Source organism: Barbatula barbatula, assembly GCF_947034865.1.
Source record: "Barbatula barbatula genome assembly, chromosome: 21".
NCBI classification, from domain to species: Eukaryota; Metazoa; Chordata; class Actinopteri; order Cypriniformes; family Nemacheilidae; genus Barbatula; species Barbatula barbatula.
In genome coordinates, this window is record NC_136784.1 from 48,234 (window position 1) to 76,007 (window position 27,774).

At 42.9% G+C, this 27,774-nt stretch overlaps 2 protein-coding genes across 10 annotated transcripts; one reads left to right on the forward strand and one right to left on the reverse strand.

The window, feature by feature from the left end:
• Nucleotides 1–14: 14 nt before the first annotated feature.
• cfap69 (cilia and flagella associated protein 69) lies at nt 15–14,806 on the reverse strand. 6 transcript variants are annotated; one of them, XM_079485556.1, is made up of 22 exons: nt 14,412–14,806; nt 14,282–14,341; nt 14,136–14,201; nt 13,378–13,487; nt 13,213–13,289; nt 11,619–11,717; nt 11,386–11,538; nt 11,099–11,276; nt 10,164–10,287; nt 5,988–6,036; nt 5,773–5,894; nt 5,414–5,639; nt 5,170–5,334; nt 4,964–5,079; nt 3,368–3,486; nt 3,192–3,273; nt 2,615–2,807; nt 2,438–2,545; nt 1,048–1,124; nt 774–971; nt 592–678; nt 15–514 (listed from the first exon to the last, which is right to left on the reverse strand). In XM_079485556.1, exons 1-22 carry the CDS (start codon nt 14,478–14,480, stop codon nt 488–490), a joined length of 2,505 nt encoding a protein of 834 aa, XP_079341682.1. In that variant the 5' UTR covers nt 14,481–14,806; the 3' UTR covers nt 15–487. The 6 variants fall into 6 exon arrangements, 3 of the variants coding, with proteins under 3 accessions (XP_079341682.1, XP_079341683.1, XP_079341684.1); XM_079485557.1 differs by having other exon boundaries at nt 14,282–14,333; nt 14,412–14,490; XR_013788195.1 differs by having other exon boundaries at nt 20–514; nt 592–673.
• kdm1b (lysine demethylase 1B) lies at nt 14,746–27,774 on the forward strand. 4 transcript variants are annotated; one of them, XM_079485559.1, is made up of 21 exons: nt 14,746–14,919; nt 15,653–15,766; nt 15,848–15,969; nt 16,382–16,471; nt 16,550–16,661; nt 17,521–17,634; nt 17,727–17,765; nt 18,165–18,330; nt 18,417–18,601; nt 18,816–18,986; nt 19,408–19,479; nt 19,625–19,759; nt 19,845–20,016; nt 21,033–21,160; nt 21,239–21,370; nt 21,450–21,524; nt 24,536–24,652; nt 24,722–24,847; nt 24,961–25,083; nt 25,565–25,717; nt 26,126–27,774. In XM_079485559.1, the coding sequence occupies exons 2-21, from the start codon at nt 15,662–15,664 to the stop codon at nt 26,207–26,209; spliced, it is 2,421 nt and encodes an 806-aa protein (XP_079341685.1). In that variant the 5' UTR covers nt 14,746–14,919; nt 15,653–15,661; the 3' UTR covers nt 26,210–27,774. The 4 variants fall into 4 exon arrangements, with proteins under 4 accessions (XP_079341685.1, XP_079341686.1, XP_079341688.1 ...); XM_079485560.1 differs by having other exon boundaries at nt 14,778–14,919; nt 19,411–19,479; XM_079485562.1 differs by having other exon boundaries at nt 14,778–14,919; nt 15,853–15,969; nt 26,126–27,772.

Genomic DNA, 27,774 nt, shown 5'->3' on the forward strand with positions numbered 1-27,774 from the left:
AATAAACACAGACTGATGTGCATCTTTGCTCTTTTTTTATTGTTCATTATAAAACCTTTTCAACAAGTTTGGATCAGATGCCAGCAGATGCATAAACTGCCTAGACTCATTCAAATGACATAAAAAGTAGATTAATCATAATGAAATCTGAAAAGAAAAAGCGATTAGTCCTAGCGAATGGCTAGTCAGCGAGACACGGTCTTAAATGGGTGTCTATGTTTATGCACCTGGCCCAGGGAAGATGGTTTGATGCTTCTTCAGAATGACTGGATAAAGATTGGTTGACTTTAAACAGCAGTTTTGAAGTGTTAGACTGTTGCTTTGCTTAATGAAATAAGAGAGGTTTGAAGGTACAGTAGTGTGTATTTCTATATGAAATGAATGTCACTGGTCATGCTTATTGATGCGAGACAGCGTTTGATGGACTCTCTTGTTTCAGGGTTCCATCGAGGGCCACGTGTGATGTCGCATCTGGGCCTCTGGTGCTTCACTCTTCTTGTAGCTTTTTAAACTCCTGACATGCATAGAAATGTCTCGAATGAGTAAAGAAACTCAAATATAGTCGACGCTATCTATGTAAAGATTTCACACCTTTAAGATGCTGTAGTTCGATGTTCTGGCAACATGATTCCTCCAGGCCTCCGCAGCTAACTCTCTCTGTTTATGAGTGAAGCTGATCTAGAAAAAAAGCACACTGACATGAATCACAAACTGAGTCACTCATCAAAAACACCTCGTCACTGTTCTGTAGCGAATGACTGCTGCCGCCGTACCTCAGCGTACATCCGTCTCTCCACTTCCACATCAGTATTATGCTGCCGGTCCAGAATGCTTTGCTGTAGAAGTTGCACGTGCTCAGCCGTGTCTTTACCGATCTGTCTGATGCTCTTTAGGGCTTCATCATCAGATGAGATGAGCGTCAGTCCCTCATCACACAGCTCAGATGAGATCTCTGCCCACACGTTAGTCACCTGACAAACATTTCAACTTCATGTCAGATGTGTGATCGCTCAGGGCTGCTACTGAGAAACATCTTTCATGATTTACCTTGAAGTCCAGGTATAAGCTAATGGTGCCGAGTGTGATGTAATCTGCTGTGCTCAAACCTGGCAGCTGTTGAAATCCTGCAGTTTAAATCATTATTACATAACTGACATCCACAACTTGGAAATTATATTTTGTACCCAGCTACAAGCTGAACGTTGTATGGTTTCACAGAGAGGTCTCAGACTAAAATGAATGTTTGAGATGTCTTAACTGATAATATATCAGTGCAATTGTTTTGTCTCAAGATGCACACCTGTAGGGTATTTTTATAAAAGCAACTAAAGCCGAGCTGACACTACAGGACTGTGAGACTACTTGAATTTCTATGGCGCTTACCACTACACAACATGGTTTCTCATCATCCTTCATAATCTTGTTGTAGCAGCACCCACACTACACAACACAACACAACACAACGCAGACAAAGTGCACTAACAACAAGACTTTGGTCAAGGACCAACAGCACAAACACCTACCACATTGTGAACACTTCTAGTTGTATGGTGGCTGGCAAATTAGTTGTTGGTGCATTTACGCCATCCACTGGAATGGAGGGTGAAATATTGAGTTTTCTACATCCCATTACACAAAAAGTTTTACAGTTCAGACAGTTGCTTTAGGATAGTTTAAATAGCTTCATGTCTGTTATACTAGCCATTTAACACGCTCTGTAATGTTTATGAAAACATGCCAGCCATTTTGAATTCCTCCACGCAATAATTTGATGCAAACCTTCTGCGCTGTGATTGGCTGGATTAGTTCCACAGTCAGACACAACGAGATCACTTTAAGATATTTTCAAACCTGTTTGATATAGTTGATATAGGATAGTTGGAGACAGGACCAGATCACGTTGCACACCTGCTTATACTTAACAAGATCCAACGACCGAAACGAGCACCGATTTGGTCTCGATCTGGAGGTCCGCGACAGCAAAATCCACCCAAAAATCATTAAATCATCTTGTCATTAAAGGAAAAGTTCACCTCAAAATTGAGTTATTTTTTACTCTCCCACATGACGTTCAACATGTTTTAAGACCTCCTGGCGTCTTCGGAACACAAATAAAGCTATTTTAGGTGATTTCCATGCCTCCTCATAGACATCATGGTGTCAGTTGTTGTCAAGGTCCAGAAAAACACTAAAGACATGATACAATTTTTATTGATCCACTATGAGCGGATGGACCAATTTAACCATGTCTTTAGTACTTTTCTGGAAAACCTCAAATACCTTTATTTGTGTTCCAAAATGAGTATTTGTTAGTAAAAAATCTATTTTGAGATGAACTTTTCCTTAAAATATCTTGACCCTAGCTAATGCGAAGTCCAAGCTTAAGCAAAACCATCGTCTGTGAAACCGACCCATAAAGACATTTTTGAGGCTTTACCCAGTTTGCAGAACAAGCAGTAGATGTTTGCACACAGGTTTTCTGACACATCTCTGACTGAAGCACTGAGATCATGTGATGATGTTTCATCTTCAGGCTGCTTCACATCTATAAAGTGACAAGGTTAGCATTAGATTCAAGTTGTAGTGTTTTTGAAATCAGTACTGTGATCAGTACCTGTGATAATTCCCTGCTGGTCTCGTGTGATGCCCATCAGCTTTTCCTCTTTTCTCCAGATCTGCAGGAGGATTTGCGGGGCAGTGATGTCTTTCTCTCCTCTCCAGCTCAGCACATGTGGAAGTGCCTGCGGGTTTTCACACAACTCCAGAAGAGTCCCGATGATCGTGCTCAACATATATCTGGGACTTGCCTTCACAAATCAAGGGTCTATGGTTATTTACTCACACTCATGCCATCCCAGATGTGTATGACTTTATTTCTTCAGCCTAACACTATGGGAGTTCTAATAAATAATATCCTGTCTCTTCCTAGCTTTGTAACGGCCATGAATAGCTCCAAAAACCTGACATTTATTAACCTGCTAGAGTTGCACGTTTGTCATTAACCATCCATTTATGCATCATATACATCTGGGATTGTATGAGAGTAAGTAAATTATGAGAATTTTTATTTTACAACCTACTATACTCCTTTAACTTAAATATAAAAAAAGTGCTTGTCCATTCCAAAAAGAGCATTTAATGAAACTAAACAGCAGAAAAGGCAGGTCGGAGAAATTCTTGATCCCCATCACCTGCAGCAGACGCAGGAGCAGATGAACACCTCGTCTCTCCAAAAACCTGTCCTCCGTATTTAAACAGCCAATGACACACGACCTATAGACACACCAAATCAATCATTCCATTTGAATAAAAGGCAACTATCAAACACTTTAAAGCAATGAAATCTGTGTGTGTGCGTGTAACTCACCAAACACAGTCGACGGTGGACAGGAGCAGTTTATTATGACCCAACCCACTGAAGATCAGCTGAGCGTCCACATTTAAATACTGAAGCAAAATATCCACACCCTCACTGCCAAACAGCTCCTGAACACACACACTATTTCTAAACTCCCATTCCTCTCAAAAGTCCTGGAAAGAGTTGTCCTGTCACATTTGGTCCCTTTTTTTACCTCAAACCATATACTTGAACCTTTTGAATCAGGTTTTACTACCCATCATAGTACTGAAACAGCACTGTTGAAAGCAATGAATGATTTGTTATTGGCTGTTGACACTGGCAGATTAGAGCGCTGCTTTTGATACGGTAGATCATAATATCCTTTTGTCACATTTTTTAATTCACAGGGTAAAACACTTCGTTGGTTTGAGTCATATCTCAATTCCAGGTCTTTTACAGTGTCCGTTGGCTAGTTTCTGTTTCACGAGTTCGCCCTCGCCAATAAACAGCTCCCGGAGAACCCGGAGCACTCTACCCTGCTCAGAGCAAGTGCTCCGGGCTCGGAACCGGCTCGAGCCCAGAACACACCCCCTCCCCCGAGGGTCCTGCGGGACTTTAGCGAAAATGAGAGGAGCTGGGGTGGAGAAGGGATGCTTATCTGGCAAGATGCAACAGGTAAGATTGTTTGTCTATTTATGATAGAGCTTGCAGGAGCTGATAGGGTAGATACGGTGATTGCTGATGGTGAACCAGCCTAGATAATTAAGTAGAGATAGCGTGCTCGGCTGATAGGTGATTGCTGCTGATGGAACATCGGGCTGATTTATATGCTTAGGTTCTTCCCGAACTTTGTTAATAAAACATCATTTCTCTTCTCTGTGGGGTTCCTCAAGGATCTATTTTGGGCCCATTACTTTTTAGTTTTGTATATGCTCCCGCTTGGTAATATCATAAGGAAAAACACTTTTTTTATGCCGATGATTCTCAGCTGTACCTTCCATTAAAATATTGAGCCGCTCTGTAGGCTCTCATTGATTGTCTGGAGGATATTAAATGCTGGATTTCAAACAATTTCCTGCAGCTTAACAACAATAAAACTGATGTGATACTCTTTGGACCCTATTAACCAAGAAATTTCATAGCTGAGAATTTATCTAGTCTCACTCCACATGTTAAAAATCTGGGTGTTATTTTTGATTCTGAGCTTTGTCTTGAAAAACAAATTAGCTCAGTTATTCAGAAAAAAATCTGTTTAAGATTTGACTTATTGTTTTCCAAGCTCTTAATGGAACAAAGCTCTCTTACATGTCCCTCAGTCACGATGTAGATCCAAAGGTGACAGAGCCTTTGCAATTGCAGCTCCACGCTTATGGAATCAGTTGAAAACATTTTTATTCTCTGGCCTTTCCTGGCAATTACATTTGTTTAATAATTTGTTCTCTCCGTTTATGGAATTTTATTGTTGGATTTGTACAGTACTATGGTCAGTGTAATGCTGAATTTAAATGTGCCTTAAAAATAAATGTACTTGCTTACACACAAACGCACACACACTATAATGTAGGACAGGAGGAGTTAACTCAAACACAGAGAGCCTGCTACAGTATATGGGGATTGTGTCACCTTCCTGTGCAGATCCCCCTCACAGAGCACAGACAGAATGACCTGAATGTCCATCTGTATCTCAAGAGAGACGTCGTCTTCCGTCTCCCGTGTCTCTAAGAACCAGCACAGCGCCCCTAAACACACACACACACACAGAATATCAAATCAATTATGACATTCAGTAGTAGTGTTACGGTTAGGGTCAGGATGATGACCTTTCTTACCTAAAAGCTGTCCTAAAGCTCCCTGATCACAGAGGTCCTGAATCAGCAGCTCATTGCCAACACACACCACAGATCTGAGAACACGAATGCTGTATCTCATCTGTGCCTTCTTCCCGCCACGTCCGCCGGTGCCGTGGAAACTGTGACCCTGCCCGCTGAACGAGTCTGAATGATGAAGAGAAACAATTACTGTTGGCCTATGTCACATGAAGAGGACATACACTCTGTAGACAACATTACGTACCTGCGCGTAGACACCAGTCGAGCAGCAGCAACAGGCATGTGTTGGCCTGACACGTGATGTAATCATCCAGCATCAGAGGAGCTAACGTGCTCAGCGTGGCCAAAGCCTGTAGCTGCAGCTCCTCCTGCTGGCTGCAGGTCCAACTGTGTCTGCCTCCATGAGTGTCACGTGGTCTCGGCTTTATCAAGAGCATCAGGGCCAGCATCACACGGCTTTCTCTAAACAACTGTTCGGAAGAAAAACATCATATAGTGAATGGGTTTGTGTCCAAATAATGACTCCGAAAACAACATTCTGAAATTCAGTGGAGCAGGAACAGCGGTCAAAAACACCAATGGTCATTTCTAACAGAGTGTCACCTGCAGAGCAGACAGGTCTTTAGACAGAACCACAATCACGTTCAGCAAGAGTTTCTTCATCTCAAAGTCCTCGTGGTTGAAGGATAGCCGGAGGTTCCGTACCAGGGGATTGTGACTCTTCACTGAGAAACACAAAATATTTTTACACAAAGGTGTGATACCTCACTTTTTAGCACTTGTCACTTTACTGCTATTAAAACTAAAGTGAAACTTACACTCTGGAAATGTAGCAAGCAGTGTGAGCTGCTTCACAAACCCGCTTTCCTAAAACACACACACACAGTCAGAGCTGATTAACACAGTCCACACACACACACACACACACAGAGCTGATGAACACAGTACACACAAACACACACAGAGCTGATTAACACAGTCCACACACACACACACACACACACACACACACAGAGCTGATGAACACAGTACACACACACAGAGCTGATTAACACAGTCCACACACACACACACACAGCTGATGAACACAGTACACACAAACACACACACACACACACACAGAGCTGATGAACACAGTTCACACACACACACAGAGCTGATAAACACAGTTAACACACGCACACTGCTGATGAACACAGTTCACACACACACAGAGCTAATGAACACAGTCCACACACACACAGTCAGAGCAGATCAACAAAGTCCAAACACAGAGCTGATGAACACAGTTCACACACACACCTGATGAACACAGTTCACACGCACACACAGCTGATGAACAGGGTTCTCACACACACACACACACACACACAGAGCTAATGAACTCAGTTCACACACACACAGTCAGAGCAGATCAACAAAGTCCACACACAGAGCTGATGAACACAGTTCACACACACACACACACACACACACACACACACACACACACACACAGCTGATGAACACAGTTCACAGACGCACACTGCTGATGAACACAGTTCTCACACACACACACACACATAGCTAATGAACACAGTCCACACACACACACAGTCAGAGCAGATCAACAAAGTCCACATACAGAGCTGATGAACACAGTTCACACACACACACAGCTGATGAACACAGTTCACACGCGCACACAGCTGATGAACACAGTTCACACACACACACACACACACACACAGAGCTGATGAACACAGTTCACACACGCACACTGCTGATGAACACAGTTCACACACACACAGAGCTAATGAACACAGTCCACACACACACAGTCAGAGCAGATCAACAAAGTCCAAACACAGAGCTGATGAACACAGTTCACACACACACCTGATGAACACAGTTCACACGCACACACAGCTGATGAACAGGGTTCTCACACACACACACACACACACAGAGCTAATGAACTCAGTTCACACACACACAGTCAGAGCAGATCAACAAAGTCCACACACAGAGCTGATGAACACAGTTCACACACACACACACACACACACACACACACACACAGCTGATGAACACAGTTCACAGACGCACACTGCTGATGAACACAGTTCTCACACACACACACACACACACACATAGCTAATGAACACAGTCTACACACACACACAGTCAGAGCAGATCAACAAAGTCCACACACAGAGCTGATGAACACAGTTCACACACACACACAGCTGATGAACACAGTTCACACCCGCACACAGCTGATGAACACAGTTCACACACACACACACACACACACACACACACACACACACACACACACACAGAGCTGATGAACACAGTCCACACACACAGAGCTGATGAACACAGTTCACACACACACAGAGCTGATGAACACAGTTCACACACAGTCAGAGCTGATCAACACAGTACACACACACACAGAGCTGATGAACACAGTCCACACATACAGAGCTGATGAACACAGTTCACACACACACAGAGCTGATGAACACAGTTCACACACAGTCAGAGCTGATCAACAAAGTCCACACACACAGCTGATGAACACAATTCACACAAACACACAGATGATGAACACAATTCTCTCTCTCACACACACACACACACACACACACACACACACACACAGAGCTGACGAACACAGTCCACAAACACACAGAGCTGATGAACACAGTTCACACACACACACTCAGAGCTGATGAACACAGTTCACACACACACTCAGAGCTGATGAACACAGTTCACACACACAGTCAGAGCTGATCAACACAGTCCACACACACAGAGCTGATGAACACGGTCCATACACATATACACACACACACACAGAGCTGATGAACACAGTTCACACACACACACAGAGCTGATGAACACAGTTCACACACACAGTCAGAACTGATCAACACAGTACACACACACACACACACAGAGCTGATGAACACAGTTCACACACGCACACAGATGATGAACACAGTTCTCACACACAGAGCTGGCGAACACAGTACACACACCCACACACACACAGAGCTGACGAACACAGTCCACAAACACACAGAGCTGATGAACACAGTTCACACACACAGTCAGAGCTGATCAACACAGTCCACACACACAGAGATGATGAACACGGTACACACACACAGAGCTGATAAACACGGTCCACACACACATACACACAGTTCACACACACACACAGTCAGAGCTGATCAACACAGTCCACACACACAGAGCTGATGTACACAGTCCACACATACATACACACACACACATACACACCCACACACACACAGAGCTGACGAACACAGTCCACAAACACACAGAGCTGATGAACACAGTTCACACACACAGAGATGATCAACACAGTCCACACACACAGAGCTGATGAACACAGTTCATACACACACACACACACACACACACACACACACACACACAGTCAGAGCTGATCAACACAGTCCACACACACAGAGCTGATGAACACGGTCCATACACATATACACACACACACAGAGCTGATGAACACAGTTCACACACACACACAGAGCTGATGAACACAGTTCACACACACACACAGAGCTGATCAACACAGTTCACACACACACACAGAGCTGATCAACACTGTTCACACACACAGAGCTGATCAACACGGTTCACACACACGGAGCTGATAAACACGGTCCACACACACTTATACACAGTTCACACACACACAATCAGAGCTGATCAACACAGTCCACACACACAGAGCTGATGTACACAGTCCACACACACATAAACACACACACACACACAGAGCTGATGAACACAGTTCACACACACAGAGCTGATGAACACAGTTTACACACACACAGAGCTGATGAACAAAGTTCACACACACACAGAGCTGATGAACAAAGTTCACACACACAGAGCTGATGAACACAGTTCACACACACAGAGCTGATAAACACGGTCCACACACACATATACACAGTTCACACACACACAGTCAGAGCTGATCAACACAGTCCACACACACAGAGCTGATGTACACAGTCCACACATACATACACACACACATACACACACACAGCTGATCAACACAGTTCACACAGAGACAGTCAGAGCTGATCAACACAGTCCACACACAGAGCTGATGAACACAGTTCTCTCACACACACACACACACACACACACAGTTCACACACACACACAGAGCTGATGAACACAGTCCACACACACAGAGCTGATGAACACAGTTCACACACACAGAGCTGATGAACACAGTTCACACACACACAGAGCTGATCAACACGGTCCACACACACACATATACACAGTTCACACACACACAGTCAGAGCTGATCAACACAGTCCACACACACAGAGCTGATGTACACAGTCCACACACACACACAGCTGATCAACACAGTTCACACAGAGACAGTCAGAGCTGATCAACACAGTCCACACACAGAGCTGATGAACACAGTTCTCACACACACACACACACACACACAGCTGATGAACACAGTTCACACACACACACACACACACACAGAGCTGATGAACACAGTCCACACACACAGAGCTGATGAACACAGTCCACACACACAGAGCTGATGAACACAGTTCACACACACAGAGCTGGCGAATACAGTACACACACCCACACACAGTCCTGATAAACACGGTTCACACACACATATACACAGTTCACACACACACAGTCAGAGCTGATCAACAGTCCACACACACAGAGCTGATGTACACAGTCCACACATACATACACACATACATACATAAACACACACACACATACACACACACACACACACACACACACACACACAGCTGATCAACACAGTTCACACAGAGACAGTCAGAGCTGATCAACACAGTCCACATACACAGAGCTGATGAACACAGTACACACACATATGCTGATGAAGAAGAGTGCAAATAGCATTTGTGTAGAGGACGAAGAGACTCACAGTGAAAGGAGCGTGCGGATTGGCTGCGATCAGTGATGTAAGCACCAGTAGGTCATTCCTCAGCTGTTGATCATAATGACGAAAGCCATTCAAGAGCTGATGTAGAAAAACCTTTTTCAGAGATCTGCCACACACACACGACACGACAGAAATCATCAACAGCGCTCATGTCTTCATGTGCACATCAACATCTCTGCAGATGAATCTTGCCAAGACTTACATTTCACTCCGGTGAACGCAAAAGAAACAAATGAAAATTATATCATTTTGTTTGAAAGGGATACTTCACCCAAACATGTCAATTTTTTCATCATTTACTAACCCTCAGGTTGGTTCAAACCTGTATAAAAAATATTTTGTTGAAAAGAAGAATGTTTTCAGTCATCTGCTACCAGAGTACTGTATATTTTTGTTCTGTTAACACAAAATTTGATATTTTGAAGCATTTATACCACTGTTGTGAGCAGCAAACATTATCTTATAAGATTTCAAAACAACAGTCTCACTGTATTGAGTAGGGTTCTGAAGAGTTGTGCAATCATGTGGATAAACATCTATGAAAAGCTAACTAAAGTCATTTATCTTTTTTCATATTCCTACATTATATAAAGATATTGACAGAGAATATGGCTGAATCAAAGTTTGAAATCATAGGGAAATTAATGACTTTAATGCTCGTTATTTCACAGACTGAGTCACATTTATTTGAGCCAACATTCATTTATACTTTATTCCAACAATTTGGACCAATCACAGCCTTCCTTTCAGATTGCGTCCTTAATGTAACGGGTGCAAGCTAATGAAGAGCTGTGCAGTGTGTAAACCTCACTCCCCGACCAACAGAGACGCTCTAGCGACAGACGCTGGAGACTGCGGTCTTACATTACAGGCTACATTAACATTCTGTAAATATAAATATATGACTTCCTCCTCACTCTATGCAGTCAGGGTTACTGAGCTGAGTGGTGACGTCCTCTTTAGATCCATTCTCCAGAAGATTCCACAAGATCTCTGAGGAGCGGAACAGAACCTGTCCCGATGGGTCGTGTTCACTCATATGGTAACAGATCTTCTGAGCAGCCCGAGCTTTCAGCATGAAATTACAGTTCACTTCTGCAAACAGAATAACAGCACGGGCTCAACCCAAATATTCTCAAACCTGGCAGGGCTTAGGACGCGAGAAAGAAGATCTCATCTCTAATGACACAGGAAGTGATGTCACCTGATGTGCGGGACATGATCTGCAGCGTCTGAAGAAGACGCAGTTTGACCGGTAACTGGTTTTCCATGAGGGGCAGTGACATCACAAGGGTTTCAGCCAGACCGCTGCGTTCTACCATCAGCCCTCTGTAGTCAGCAAGTGTGGGGCAAGCACCTGACACACACACAGACGCACGATGACATAATAAACCTTCAATGCTGCTGAATGTCCACGCATGGCAAGCCTTAACCCACCATCAAAACCAGGTCTGGCTTTATCACAGGTGTATAAAGCCATCACAGAAGAACAGATCTGATGTCTGATTTCAGGGACAGGAACTCTCATCAGATAACCTGTTATAAGACACACAAACAACATCATTTTAAAATTAGATGGATAGCCTATAATAATTATGAACATGTCATCCGCTTTGATTGCAAAACGTATCCGTCATTTGACTTTGTACAAAATTTTAACCCAGTAAAAACACTGCATGCACTGTTCTGGGTCCCCAGGTGGGGTGACACTGGGGGCTGCACGGACAGGTGGAGAGTTTGTCCAGAACTGTTTAATTCCGCCAACCTTAAACATTGCTATTGTTGAAATATGTGACCCTGGGGCACAAAAACAGTCGCTGATGACGTAGCACGGGAATTTTGTTTTGTAATAACCAAAAATACATTTTATGGGTCACAATTATAAACATTTGTATGCTAAAAATCGCTAACCACATGGCCAGACACACACCTACAAACATTGCTCGCTGCTGTCCGCTATTTGGGAATTACCAACTCAAATTCCACATCTATGTAAAGTTGATCATTTCCATTTCGTCTCCACAACGTCAATACAATAGAGCTTCTTAGCATCGGCCTGCCACAGCGCCTCTGATGAACAACTTTAAACACATTTATCTCAATATTTAGATTTTTTGCCACCCTCGGATTCCAGAGTTAAACAGTTAATATAAACAGTTGTATTTCGGCCAAATATTGTCCTATCCGAACAAACCATACATCAACAGAAAGCTTATTTATTCTGCTTTTAAATAGAACCTTTTCAAATCTCACACCCCACCTTTAAGGGTCAAACTTTAGCCTGCTAGCACTAAAATGATAATCTATGCAATTAGCCGTCCAAAGCCCCGCCTGAATGCATTTTGTAAATCCACGTAACGAATGATGAACTAAACTAAATCCGTTAAAATTGTCTCGCGTATGTACATACCTGTCCAAAAGGAAGAGAGCAACCATGGTATCGTCTCTCCATCGTGTGAAAGCTAAACCTTTTACCTCTTTCGTGATCCAGACGTTTATTCGTCTCTGCTTTTTCAAAAACTAACTTTAGTTGTTAGTTTGGAACTTGTTATCGGTTCCGTAGGAAGGTTTGATTGTCCGTCATTCTCCCTACATCGACACAGCGGACGTGAGCGGGCTGATGACGTATGATGTCTGCGTGAACAGGGTGTGCAGTGGTATGCAAAATACGTAGGCTGAAAATGTACACATGACCAGTCAAAGCGTTCGGCCAGAACGTTTTGATTGGACAAATGTTTTTTGGTCCTACGCCTTTCACAGATGATATAATATTATATGACCACTTTACTTCTTGATTGCAGGATGAAAAGAGATTTCCAACCAACATGAAAAAAAAATTCTGAACAGGATCACCTATTCTAACTTTAAGAGGTCACATATTTGACGATGATGGTCCTATCAGAAGTGTACATTTATATCTGTCGTATGTCTTTTATGTCTCTGTGTAACACCGTGGGCCTGTGAGACTCAACATTATGTTCCACTGTATGTCCCCACAAGACTTTAAAGCTCACTTGACATCTGAACTCACCCATCTGAGACAGACAGTCCATCACTACAGAGGCGTAGTTTATCTCATCAGATGTCTTCTCCTTTAGGAAGGGCCGCCTTAAAGTTAAAGCACAGACATCAATTCAATGGGCGCATTGGCCTGACGTGACACAGCAGACACAAATCCATCAGCTGAATATCTTACCCGCAAATGTGCAGTAAATCACAGAGGACACGGGCATAATCCGGATCATCTGTCGCTTTTTCAGCACAAATGTTTACGACCTTAAATATGTCTGCAAGATCCCTCAAAAGCTTGACATGGGCATTTTAAAGAAAAGTCTGTAATATGTATGTCTCTCTCTTCGTCTCTCTCTTCGTCTCTCTCTCCGTCTCTCTCTCTCTCTCTCCTTCTCTCCGTCTCTCTCTCTTTCTCTCCCCCTCTCCGTCTCTCTGTCTCTCTCTCTCTCTCCGTCTCTCTCTCTCTCTCTCTCTCTCTCTCTCTCTCTCTCTCTCTCCCTCTCCCTCTCCCTCTCCCTCTCCCTCTCCCTCTCCCTCTCCCTCTCCCTCTCCCTCTCCCTCTCCCTCTCCCTCTCTCTCTCTCTCTCTCTCTCCTTCTCTCCGTCTCTCCGTCTCTCTCTCTTTCTCTCCCCCTCTCCGTCTCTCTGTCTCTCTCTCTCTCTCCGTCTCTCTCTCTCTCCTTCTCTCCGTCTCTCTCTCTTTCTCTCCCCCTCTCCGTCTCTCTCTCTCCTTCTCTCCGTCTCTCTCTCTCTCTCTCTCTCTCTCTCTACATCAGGAAAATCATCAAGTTCTCTTACACGAAGGAAAATGCTGATTGTGATTGAGCTAATTGGGATCAAGGGAGTTGCAGAGCTGCACAAATTATTATCAACCCCACAAAACACCAAAAAACACTACACAACACTGAAAGCTATTGACCTGCAGGAACATGTTTTAGGATACAAATCCCCGCTGGCACGTCTTCACCACTTTCTTCAGCATGAACATGTGTCTCTCTTTCAATGACGACTGCAAAGATATTTATGGGTTTATTCACACGTGTTTACACAAGAGCGTTTAATCAGAAGCTGTCAGTTGTGATGTCTTACAGAAAGAGGATCTTCCAGCAGGCGAATGACTCGAGACAGCTCATGATTCGATCTTACAGTCTGGAAAAAAACTGCAATCAAACGAATGCGACCCAACGAGGAAAACGTACATGTTTCGCGTTACACTCACCTCATACTGTCTGTCAGTAAAGATCTGCTTAGAAACGAAGCCTTTGAGCTGTGTCACACCGGACAACATGTTTGTTCTGTTAACGACTGAAACTCATGAACTCCTCGCAACGCTTCTTCATCGGCTCTCCAGAACGCGCTTCTGTTGCTATAGTAACGTGCGCAGTTTGCGGATCAACGCTCGAGACAAAACCTCTCAGTTTAGTTCAGGGCATAATGCAGCGTCTGTGTCCGTGAACTTCTCTGTAGTTCGTAGTGAACTTAAGAATGATAACGAACCTTTTAATTCTGACGTCTCATGACGCGGTGTGTTTTCTAGCCTCTCCGTCCCGCGGGACTTTTATTTTGACTTGTGCTGAGGAGCGGAAGTGTCGTTACATGCAGTGAGTTTCCTGTGGATGAAAGCAGACTGCAATAGACGCTAAATGGGATTCTCTCAAAAATAAAGAGTTAAACGTTTGATTTATTGTCTAAATATTGAACATCGTCATCAATGCTGGCGGACTCAGGTGAGGGTCTTTATAAACTCACGGCACATTCATGTATTGATGTTTGTGAAGCTGTCTGTCAGGATTAGTATCATTTAAAGGATGACCCGATGAATTGAAGTTAACATGAAACTGAAGCTTCAACAGACAAGAACACACAAACGGATACAGATCAACTCACAATGAGTGCAGTTTATGAAGAACTGTTATTATATAACAAGGCCATTCTGTGTGAGGTCCGTCAGCTGGTGTGTGCGCGCGCAGGATGTGCTCCCATGTGCTTTTGTTGTGATTTCCACACAGGGTTCTGTCATGAAGTGAGTATGTGATGTATGAGACACACTTCTGTGAGATCTGGTGCACACCAGCACTTTATTCTGACACGGCTTATTACATTTCACACCTCAAGTGACCAACCAACCTCACTGAGGGTTAGCTTTATCTGAAATAAAACCACGATAACCGAAAAGACCCGTGCAGTAAAAATGATTTCTGTAAAGTCAAAGAAGAAAAATCAGAAGTTCTACCCGTGAATATTTTCTTTCCCTTTCTGAATGTCTCTCAAAGATTTGATGACATAAACTTTGTTCAGTGACTTTAGTTCTTCTTCACTGTATGAGTCTGGACGTCACACACAGGCAGCCAATCATAGTACAGCTTTTTGATTTTATGAAGAGTGTGCAGTATGTGTAAACGCAATGGTATTGTATCTCCGTCTAGTAAAGATATTTCTCACACATAGTTTCAATTACAGGTGGTCTTTATGATGTCATTGGGAGGTGGTCGTTGTCGGGGAAGGAAACGGTCAGCAGCAGTGGGCGAGCTGGACTCCAGTGGGCGTGGCCGCAGCAGCACACCTGCCACACAGGTGAGGAAAGACATTTTAGAACTGCAGCACTGGTATACATCATAGACTTGTGTGTTTCGGTTTAATGTGTTCATGTTGCAGATCAGAAGTAAAAACGCTGAGGCCGAAGAAGAAGATGATCAGTCTGAGAAAAAGTTCAGAAAGTGTGAGAAGGCAGGATGTCCAGCCACCTATCCTGTGTGTTTCGCCAGTGCGTCTGACAGGTGTGGTTTAGTCTTACAAAAATGAGAAATCAGGAATAATTCAAGTCAGATCTAAAAATGAAGACTGTTTCAGCAGCAACACATAAACAAACGTTACATGCCCTAACACTAACCTTTCTGGTAGACCTCCACAAGGAATCGATAACTGTTGAGTAGTTTTAATTAAATATGCTTAATATACAATATAACATAAAAATATAAAATAAACTTATATAAACGTTATATTACCAGCCAGACTGATAACCGATCACAACTTTGGTACAGGTGCATGAATGTGTGATGAAACCGTCTATTACGGTAATGATTAAATGTTCTTAATTTGATGAATTAATGTCATCATTCAATATGTCTTAATGGTGCTTCAATTGATTTGTGGGATATCAAGTACATGCTGTACGTCTCCCTTCCTCAGATGTGCCAAAAACAGCTACACGTCCCGCTGGTATCATCTGTCATCTGGTGAACACTTCTGTAATGAATGTTTTGACCACTACTATAGAAGGTGAGGGCTGATGAGTAATTGTACAGCATCACGACAGCTCTCAGCTGAACGTTTAATGATGCTTCTGTGCTTTGACAGTCATAAAGATGGATATGAGAAGTTCTCCTCATGGAAGAGGGTTTGGACCAGTAATGGCAAAAGTGAACCCAGTCTCAAAGCCTTCATGGCAGACCAGCAGCTGCCCTACTGGGTAACACCTTTTCAACCAATAGAGTGTGTGTGTGTGTTTCCTCTGGTTTAGTGCACTAAAGCAGACTGTGCTGGAATCAGTTGTGTGTGTGTTTCCTCTGGTTTAGTGCACTAAAGCAGACTGTGCTGGAATCAGTTGTGTGTGTGTTTCCTCTGGTTTAGTGCACTAAAGCAGACTGTGCTGGAAACAGTTGTGTGTGTGTTTCCTCTGGTTTAGTGCACTAAAGCAGACTGTGCTGGAATCAGTTGTGTGTGTGTTTCCTCTTGTTTAGTGCACTAAAGCAGACTGTGCTGGAAACAGTTGTGTGTGTGTTTCCTCTGGTTTAGTGCACTAAAGCAGACTGTGCTGGAAACAGTTGTGTGTGTGTTTCCTCTGGTTTAGTGCACTAAAGCAGACTGTGCTGGAATCAGTTGTGTGTGTGTGTGTGTGTGTGTTTCCTCAGGTTTAGTGCACTAAAGCAGACTGTGCTGGAATCAGTTGTGTGTGTGTGTGTGTTTCCTCAGGTTCAGTGCACTAAAGCAGACTGTGCTGGAATCAGTTGTGTGTGTGTTTCCTCTGGTTTAGTGCACTAAAGCAGACTGTGCTGGAATCAGTTGTGTGTGTGTGTGTGTTTCCTCAGGTTTAGTGCACTAAAGCAGACTGTGCTGGAATCAGTTGTGTGTGTGTTTCCTCTGGTTTAGTGCACTAAAGCAGACTGTGCTGGAATCAGTTGTGTGTGTGTGTGTGTGTGTGTGTTTCCTCAGGTTCAGTGCACTAAAGCAGACTGTGCTGGAATCAGTTGTGTGTGTGTTTCCTCTGGTTTAGTGCACTAAAGCAGACTGTGCTGGAATCAGTTGTGTGTGTGTGTGTGTTTCCTCAGGTTCAGTGCACTAAAGCAGACTGTGGGAAATGGCGTCAGTTGACTAAAGAGACGCTGCTGACGCCGGCGCTGGCATCATCGTACCGCTGTGACATGAAGCTGAACACAATTAAAGTAAAATGCTAATCTTTATTTATATTCATTCAGCAGAGAGTGAAGGTGCTGATGTTTCTAAGGGGTCACACATTTCTGGTTTTATTTTGCAGATTGAAGGGTGTGGCGCTTGTTCTCAGCCGGAGGATGGGGTAAAGCATCAGCACTCGTCTTTCATGTTGTACATCAGTGCAGTTTTATATCTGATATTAGCTTGAGCTCACCGTGGGTACAGATGTTATTCACAACTGTCAGAAGTTAAGTCTTTTGTATTAGAGTCGCTCCAGGAAGCTGTAGTATGTCAGGACGATTGACATTCAGTTGAACACAAACAAATTTTTGTATTGAAATGCTGTCATGTGAGTAAATAATGGAGTGAAACTTTTCTCTGTTGATGGTCTCCTGCTTTTTGGCATCAATAGTTTGTTATCTTCGTTATCAAAAAGCTTATTATATCCTTCTAGAAGACTTAATGTTTGTTGTTTGATTCTCACAGTGTAGTGAGTCCTTGCAGTTTCTGTCATTGATGGTGATGTGATGTGTGTTATGAGCGAGTGGCAGGTGTGACGGACAGCTGGTGGCACTCCATGTTGATTCTGCCGCCGTTGTTTAAGGACAGTTTGGCCAGTCCGTTTCTCTCAGCGTATTACCCCGACTGCGTGGGCATGAGCCCCTCTGCCTCCCCCAACACCCAGCGGTGCGCCGCTCAACCTCACGGTGAGTACAGCCGCTCTGCATGTGATGTTCAGAGACCGTTTACACTGATTCATTCTTCCTGTGTGTGTGTGTGTGTGTGTGTGTAGTGTCTGGACTCTCTCCGTGTTTCCAGCCCTTCTACCAGCCAAACGAATGTGGAAAAGCGCTGTGTGTCAGACCCGACATGATGGAGCTGGATGAGTTGTACGAGTTCCCAGAATTCTCCAGGGATCCCACCATGTATCTGGCGTTGAGGAACCTCGTTCTGGCAGCCTGGCACAGAGATTGCAAGGTCGCTGCTCACACGTGTGCTTGTCCTCACTCTGTAGATCACAGAACTGTATTGACCCGGTCCATGCTGTTACCATTACAACCTCCACACCACATGACCGTTTGCTGATGCAGAGTTGCTTGTTTGTATATGAAAGAAAGTTTTGTTTGTTAAGTGCTTTTGCAAAAATATTTGAATGGAATAACCCTGCTGGTGATTTCAATGTTCTATTCAGGAGGTTTTGACGCCAAAGAAATGTGCTCCTCACGTGATTGTTCGAGGGCTGGTGCGGGTCCGTTGCGTGCAGGAGCTGGACAGGGTTCTGTGTTTCATGACCCGGAAAGGTTTGATCAACACTGGAGCTCTGCAGGTGTCACAGCCCCTTCTGCCTCTCTCACAGCACAACGTGAGAACTGTCTTTTTTTCACAGTAACGAGAATCATTGATGACTTAACAGTGGAAATTTCAAAAGCACCATCTTTGATTTCTGGGAATGTAGATGTGGAGGAACAGCATGATCATGAGGGCCCTTTGTCTGCTCTAGACTAAAACACACATTTAATACTAAACCTTTGACATGCAGCTCATCATGTGGTTCCTGGCTCCTCAAAGTACAGTTGGAGTTTTTATTTTAAAATGAGGGTTTTTTATCAGGTTCCTATGATTAGGTTCATTGACTTTACGTTAATGGCAATGGGAACATCAAGACAAAAAAGGCGCTAAGAGTTCTGATCTGAGAGCAGTCAATGAGCAATTGTGCTGTCTGGGGTTAAACTGACTGAATAAAGATTTTGGTGGAAGTACAGAGAGTTTTTCTCCCTGCACAGAAGGTGGTGGTGATCGGTGCAGGGGCCGCGGGTCTCGCTGCAGCTCGACAACTTCGAAACTTTGGCATGCAGGTACTACACACACTCTCACAAACACATTCACGTTGTGTTTCTGTCATAACTCCTTTAACTTGTTTCAGCATCACTCCTAGTGGTTCTGTGTCTGCAGTTTTATGATCTAGTTCTTATGTCCTCCTTTTCTCTGATTGGATGATAGGTGGTGGTTTTAGAGGCCAGGGAGCGAATCGGTGGAAGAGTTTGGGATGACGTGTCAATGGGCGTGCCAGTTGGGCGTGGAGCTCAGATCGTAAATGGCTGTGTGAATAACCCCATTGCTCTGATGTGCGAACAGGTGACAACACCCACTTTGATCTTTGAGAAGATTGATCTTTTGTGGGTTTGGGTTGAGTTGTTTACTGTGTGTTTGTTGTCTTTAGCTGGGCCTGAAGATGCATAAGTTGGGTGTGGCTTGCGAGTTGATTCAGGAGGGAGGTCACATGACTGATTCAGCTGTGGACAAGCGCATGGACTTTCATTTCAACGCTGTACTGGACGCCGTGTCTGAGTGGAGGAAAGACAAATCACAGTGTCAGGATGTACCACTGGGTGGTGAGAGACTCATACGGTCTTACTGTGTGTTCAGACCGCCGCCGTCGCGTTAAAAATCGCTCTGGCCGCCCTGCCAACAACGCTGTATGTAGCGTTTGTGGACGCTCTGGCGCTCAAACGTAGACCAAAGTTTACGGGCTGCGTTCTCTGGAATCCTCTCAAGCGGTGCACTTCTACGTTTCGATTAGTTGCTGACGAACCGCATCATAGCAAATTTCCATTAAGTTGACCTGATTTCAACTTTCCTCAACGGCCGAGATGCGTCGCTGCTCGCTGCCGGCTCACATTGAAAATGAATGACTTCTGGCCGCTTTCACACACTCGACGGCGGCGGTGTGAATGCACTGTTAGGCTTGTTCGGCTTCGTTACCGGTCTGTGTGTGACATCACAGTAGAACCAGACACGGATAAGAGCCAATTGCTCCATAAGCAGTACTGCGTGAAATCTGTCGAGCCTGCTATCATCCTTATTTCTCGTTTTTATTATTGTTGGGTTTTGACGTCAGGGAGGTGTTGGTGAGACCAGCAGGGGGTGCCCACCCTGTCTGGGTCTTGATTGGGACACTATACTGTAAAAAGCAGCCTCCGCCTGATGAGACGTTACACCAAGGATCTGACACTCTGTGCTCCCTAAAATTCCCATGGTGCTTCTACTAAAGAGTAGGGGTGTGAATGAGAATGCTTGTGTATTTCAGAGCAACAAGAAACTACTGAATAAATAAGAACGCTTGGAGCGCATGAATCTGTGATGATGACTTCTGTGTGTGAAGGGGATCTTGTAGATTAATTTTAGGAGTGCTGGTCTTGGTCTTGGTTTAGACGGTCTCTACTACAACACTACTGTGTACTGTGTGTCGTTTTATTTTTTATCATTATATTACATTTTTAAAATGGCATTTCTATCTACTATAAATATGGCCTAAATTTGCAACAGTGCAAAACTGTGAAAATAGCTATATAAACAATTGAATGAAATGGAACGTGTTTCTATGGTTTTCTTTTTGGTGGATATTCAGAGAAGATCCAAGAAATGTTTAAGACATTCCTGCAGGAGTCTGGACTTCACTTCACTGACCTGGAGGAAAAAGTTTTCCATTTCCATCTGAGCAACCTGGAATATGCCTGTGGAAACACACTGGACCAGGTGTGTATGTGTCTTGAAATGTAAATTTAGATAAAAGAGTGTGTGACTCAAATGCGGTAATGTGTGTCTGTGTGGCAGGTGTCGGCTCGCTCGTGGGATCATAACGAAAGTTTCGCTCAGTTTTCGGGTGATCACATGCTTCTCCCTGGTGGATATGAGCTTGTACTGCACAAACTTGCTCAGGGACTCGATATACGGCTTAAAACTGCGGTACTGTGTTTCATACACTGCTTCTTTATACAGGTCTTCTTTAGGTTTTCTCTCTCAGTAAATGTGTGTCTGTCTACAGGTTCAGTGTGTGGAATATTCTGGAGAGGGGGTGAAGCTGACATGTATCAATGGCTCTCAATGGACCGCACAGAAGGTTTGAAATATGTCTTAAACAAATACAATGAAAGTATACAGTGACTGAGGCTGTTGAAATCTAACAGCACATAACACGACACTCCAAGTAGTGTATGCTATTGAGAGGGGGTAAGGACCTGTCACATACTGCATCCTTTAAACCTGCACCAAAGTGTATAGAATACCAAGAGACGAAACTGGTGCTTTTTGGGTAACGGGCACTAGATGGCGCTTTGGTGGCACGGCCGCCATTTTGAGGTGAAAATGCCGGACAACACAGAAACAGACGGAATGCCAACGAAAGAGATGACAAAGTGAAATGAAAGAACGCAATTAGGGTTGTCATGGTACCAACATTTCAGTAACCGGTACCAATACCGGTTCTATGCACGGTTCCTAACCAAACACTAGTGCAAGCTAATTGAAACACAGTTTTATTAATAAAGTTCTTAATACATTTTAAAGTTATTAATAAATGTAAATGTGTAAAAAGCATTGCCATTCTGTATACATGTTAATTGGTGCTGAAACTGTTGTGTGCTCACTGGGTGTTTCATGATGATGAACATCCTCCTCAGTCTGCTGCTGTACAAGACAAATAGGACCAATTTCAGTAAGACAACTGACTGAACAAACACACATATTCAATATTACAACAAACCTCAGTTTTTAAACTGCATTTACACAACATTACTAACATTAAGGTAACTTACACAAATAGATTTTTCTCTAGTTTAAATGTGGCTTTTTCAAACCTAATAGAGTTAATCTATCCAAGAATATATATGTTTCTGACTTAATGATATTAACATCATACACATTGCTAGTCATAGATTTTTTTTAGCACAGTTTATTTTATATAAAATAAGTAGGCTCCTGTAAACCCCACCATGTCCTCCCACTTGTTTGACCCCATTTCAGTTATAAAAGCATTTAATGGTTCATAAGGACACTTGACTGGATAAGCATTGGCGTTTTTTATGTAACCTTTAACTTAACATACGATACAACATTCATAACGTGACCGCTAACAGAATTAGAAACTAACTGCTTGAACTCGTTCAAATAAATCCGGATGTTTCCTCCTTTCACCAAAAAACTCAGTTAGTTTTCTTCGTGCTGTGACTTTAATCTGAAGTATTTCTGTGCGCATCTCTTGTCGCCTCTCATTGCATATATGTAAAGTTTCCTCCTGACGACCTGTCCGACAGCATCAGTATCCAGTTAACCCTGTACGTCAATGGTTATCGGTCTTTTTAATTTCTATTTTATTTTTAGGTATCGACTTGGACCCGAAGTACCGGGACTTTTGACAACACTAAAAGCAATGCTCGGCAATCCACTGCAAAATTCATCAACGTGACAATACATATCTTGCCTTTCATAGTTTCCCAAAGACTATGGAGTGTAAAAATAGGGTGTGTTTACAAGTGGGACCTTTGCTATAAATTGATAACTTATTTTTGTATAAGGTTATGTGAGCCTCCTGAAAAACAGTAACATTATTATAACCTTAAGAGGATCTCGTATCACTTAATTCTTACCAGTCATACTACATTAACATTTATGCATTTGGCAGATGCTTTTATCCAAAGTGACTTACATTGCATTATCCTATAGATTTATACACAGGTATGTGCAATCCCCTGGGATCCAACACACAACCTTGTGTTGTTAACTACATTTAGAGGAAATCAACATTAATGAAAACCTTGAACTTCCCTGTCTCAAGTTAAATCATCAGTACATTTGAAGTTGTATTGTCTTAAATAGGCTGTGTTTTATGTTATCTGTTGTGGAACTACACAAGGTCTCTAATATACAGTATAGTGTACATTTAATCCCCTGGGACACACTACAAACATGATTATGATAATGATCTTGTCATAGTTGAACATATAATAAATAAGTCGACAGCATCTGTTTTTTACATTACAAAGTTTTTATTTACAGGGATTTTAATATAATACTGCAAAAATAGTTTACTGTCAAGCTTTTATGTTCCTGTTATATAATTATTTATTGTCCAACATTCCCAATTATTCTGATGCATGTGTGACCCTGGACCACAAACCCAATCTTGTAAGCACAGGAATCAAGTAGCTCGGGAATAGTTTGGGCAATAGCCAAAAAACATTGTATGGGTCAAAATTATAAAATTTTTATTTATGCCAAAAGTCATTAGGATAATAAAGAATAGATTTCAGTATTAACATATTTGTTCACCCTCAGATTCCAGAGTTTTAAATAGTTGTTTCTGGCCAAATATTGTCCGACACTATCACATCAACGCAAAGCTTATCAGAGGGTGTATAAATCTCAAATTTGAAAAATTAACCCCAGGGTTACATTCATCCTTAATTTAATTGAATATGTTGGCATTACCTGCGCTGTGTTATGCGCTGCATTCCTTAAACGGGTGATGTGTTTTGTGCTGAATTCTTTAAACCTGCGCTGCATTCTTAGGACCTGCACATTCTTTATATCTGCCCTGCGTTCGACATTTACATTTAGTCACTTACCAGATGCTTTTATCCAAAGACACTGCCGAATTAGGTAAACAATGGAAGCAATTAGAACAACACAAAGACAACAATGCACTAAAGTGCAGTAAAACTGGTCGCAATGGCAATGGCAGGGGCTCTCTGGTCAGGTCATATCAAAGTCATATTTTATTGCAGTATTCATTGCAGGAACATGAGCATTGGAAGCGCAAAAAAATTTAGGTGGCCCCTCCCCCAGAAAGGAGTGTAAAAGCAATGCAGCTTTATCAGCAGCTTCACTGTTGTAGTGATAAAAACGCGTGACATGTAGTCTGTATTAGCAAACGAAGGTATGGGGTGCTGAACCAGTGGTGGTCTTGTAGGCCAGGAGCAGAGCCTAAAATTGATGTGAGCGACTATAGGGAGCCAATGTAACTTAATGAAGATAGGAGTGACGTGTGCTCTTGCCGCTGCATTCTTTAACCCTTTACTGAATTTTTGATTTGTTTCTGTAAAGTGTCTGACTCATGAGTGATCTGTTTGGTAGGTTCTGGTGACAGTTCCATTGGCTCTGCTGCAGAAAAACATCATTCAGTTTAACCCCGCCTTACCCGACAGGAAACTTAAAGCCATTCACAGTCTGGGAGCTGGGGTTATAGAGAAAGTGAGTGTTGAGTATGTGAGTGTCGAGTGTTTTATCTAGAGCTGTTCTCACACCTCCACACTGTTTCAGATTGCCCTACAGTTCCCTCGTCGCTTCTGGGACAGTAAGATCAATGGAGCTGATTATTTTGGTCATGTTCCACCCTGTCCAGAGAGGAGAGGTCTGTTCAGTGTCTTCTATGATTTGTGTCCGCAAGTAAGTTTTTTCCACACATTTCCATCAGTTGTGTTTGAGGTTCTCTATTTTTTCTAGAATATTTTTCAAGTTTTAGACCTGGAAACTAGTGTGTGTACATGTGTGTTGTTTAGGGTAAAGAGTGTGTGCTGATGTCGGTGATCACAGGAGAAGCTCTGGCGCTGGTCAGAGATCTTCAGGACTCTCAGGTTGTGGATCTGTGCATGGACGTCATCAAAAAACTCTTTCAGGAAGAGGTGAATGTGCGAATGATTCCTCTCAGTTACGGTGAATATGAACATGTCACGTTAACAAGTGATGTGAAAAAACACTGCTTTCTCAGTTACACAAACAGATGGTTCTATAAAAACAAAGGTACCTTAATTCTATAGGCTTATGTTGGGATAGGGATGAAGCTCGTTTCAGGTTTTATTAAGAGTATAAATAAGCTAAACTTGTATAACACATGGAATTTACTGCAGTAAGCCTCTGGTCATTGTTGAGTCATTACTTTACGTGTCCACGTTTCATTAGTTTTGATTCTGTAACTCTGAATGTAAGTCTACATAATGTCTCATAATGAACCCTACAGGACTCTAACCCTTTTATCAACTAACTGCTTGACTTGCTCTGATGGCAGAAAAACACCTAATTACAGCATTTTCATTAGATTTACATTACGTACATACTGAACGAGCATGACCGAACAAAAAAGATTCTTTTAATATGGTATTGTAGGAAGTTCCAGATCCAGTGAAATACTTTGTGACCCATTGGAGCAGAGAACCCTGGTCTCAGATGTCTTACAGCTTTGTGAAGACCGGGGGCAGCGGTGAGGCGTATGATATCATTGCGGAAGATGTTCAAGGAAAACTCTTCTTTGCTGGTGAGGTGAGAAAACTCATGAAAAGACATTCACATGCTGATGATAACATGCAGTCGCTCGTGTTCATGAAAAATGTGTATTGGGCCTGCCGGTTTGCTCCCCATGTTTTTCTAGCGCTGCATGTATGATTAATAAGGTGCATATTTCTTGTAATGTCAGAGTTAATATGTAGTGAAAGATGTGCCAGCTTCACAAACAATCATCAAATCGTGCCCTAATGCTGCAACATAAACTCCTGTTTGTGTTTGCATGCAAATGAATGCTTTTTAACGTCAAGACAAAAATATTCATCCTTCATACTATTTAAGATGCTTCATGAGTTTCATCTCTTATTGCTGTAAAAGCATCTGCTGTTCTTGCTAAGCTATGTCTGTGATGATTAGGGTTAAATTTCACATTTTGATTCTCTGCAGGCCACGAACAGACACTTTCCTCAGACTGTGACAGGGGCGTATCTGAGCGGCGTCCGTGAGGCCAGCAAGATCACTGCGATGTAGAACCCTCTCACCATCACACAAAAACTTAAAACTGCATCTGGCGGCACTTGTTCTGCAACTCTCATACTGTCTTAAGTGATTATTCGTTTATTTCCCCGCTCTCTGTGTCGAGACCCTGTGAACTTTCACAGCTGATTCAAGACTGATGTCTGCTGAATGTTAAATTATGAAGTCGAAAAGTCAAAGAGAATAAAATCAACGTTTCTACTGTAATGTCTCTTGGACTTCCCTGGGGATTGTACATTCTCAAATACAATGTACAGTATACTGCAATGTAAGTCGCTTTGGATAAAAGCGTCTGCCAAATGCATAAATGTAAATGTGTCAGTATCTGGTCAGGATTTGTGTTGTTTCTGTGGCGTGAGATGTGTTATTACCACATTAGATCTCTGAGGGGCAGCACAGCTCTGCAGTCTCACACCGGAAGTGATTTGTTTTGCTGAAGTTCTTAAAGCTGCTGCTGAGTCATTTCAGTGCGGCAGAACCTTAGATTTTGAACTTTTGCCTTTTCAATTCTCACACGGCACATGCAAGTGAATTCACGTGCCTGTTTGCACGATAAATTCTCTTCATTACATGCTGTTGTCTGCGTGTGTGTCAGTTTCTGCAGATGCGCAGTTTGTAACACTCACAAACCAATTTCTAATAAAGCAGTAATGCAGCGTGTTTTAATGTCATGCTGGTTTGCGACATGTTGCAATGTTATGTAGCAATGCAGCATTTTGTGACGTTGTGCAGTAATGCAGCATTTTTCAATGCCATCCAGGTGCATGACATGTTGTAATGTTGTGGAGTCATATAGCAGGCTGCCATGTTGTGCAGTAATAGAACGTTTTGTAAAGTTGTGCAGTGATCCAGTGTGTTGCAGTAATGCAGTGTGTTGCAATGTCGTGCAGTAATGGGTCAGCTGTGGCCTGGTGTTTAGAGCGTTGGGCTTGTGATCAGAAGGTTGCAGGTTCAAATCTCAGCGCCAGCAGGTCATGACTGAAGTGCCCTTGAGTAAGACACCTTACCCCTGATTGCCACTGTAAAAACTACTTGTAAGTCGCTTTGGATAAAAGCGTCTGCCAAATGAATAAATGTTAATGTAATGCAATGTCGTGCAGGTGGGCAGCATGTTGTAATGTGATGTAGGGTTGTAATGTCATTCAGAAATGTGGCATGTTGTGTTTGCGTGATGATTTTGCCTATCTGCAACAACAGCCTATTAGAGCCACTAACAATAATCAGAACTTTCTCTCCGCAGGCCACTATGTGCGTCAGAGAAAAGCCAGTGCTGCATTAATGTAATAGAGTTGTGATACTCCTCAAAAGCTCAGAGCAGCCAGACATCTGTCCCCATGGCAACAGCAAAATACTCCTAATATGGACTTCCTGTGCACAAGAGAGATGCTTGAGGCACCACTTTATCTCTGTCTGTCTGTCTCTCTCTCTCTCTCTCTCTCTCTCTCTCTCTCTCTCTCTCTCTCTCTCTCTCTCTGGAGAATGTGTAAACATGACTCGGATGATTTTAAGAGTGCTTGACATAATGAAGGTTTGGAATAAAGACTGAGAAAGACATTCAG

Coding starts and splice junctions, on each gene's coding strand:
- cfap69 (XM_079485556.1), bottom strand. CDS start 14,480: ATGTTGTCCGGTGTGACACAGCTCAAAGGCTTCGTTTCTAAGCAGATC. Junction 11,718..13,212: donor GGACTGTCTGTCTCAGATGG/GTGAGTTCAGAT, acceptor GTCTTATAACAG/GTTATCTGATGAGAGTTCCT. Junction 5,640..5,772: donor AAGACCTGTCTGCTCTGCAG/GTGACACTCTGT, acceptor TCTTCCGAACAG/TTGTTTAGAGAAAGCCGTGT.
- kdm1b (XM_079485559.1), top strand. CDS start 15,662: ATGATGTCATTGGGAGGTGGTCGTTGTCGGGGAAGGAAACGGTCAGCA. Junction 16,472..16,549: donor TTTGACCACTACTATAGAAG/GTGAGGGCTGAT, acceptor GTGCTTTGACAG/TCATAAAGATGGATATGAGA. Junction 17,766..18,164: donor GTTCTCAGCCGGAGGATGGG/GTAAAGCATCAG, acceptor GTGTGTTATGAG/CGAGTGGCAGGTGTGACGGA.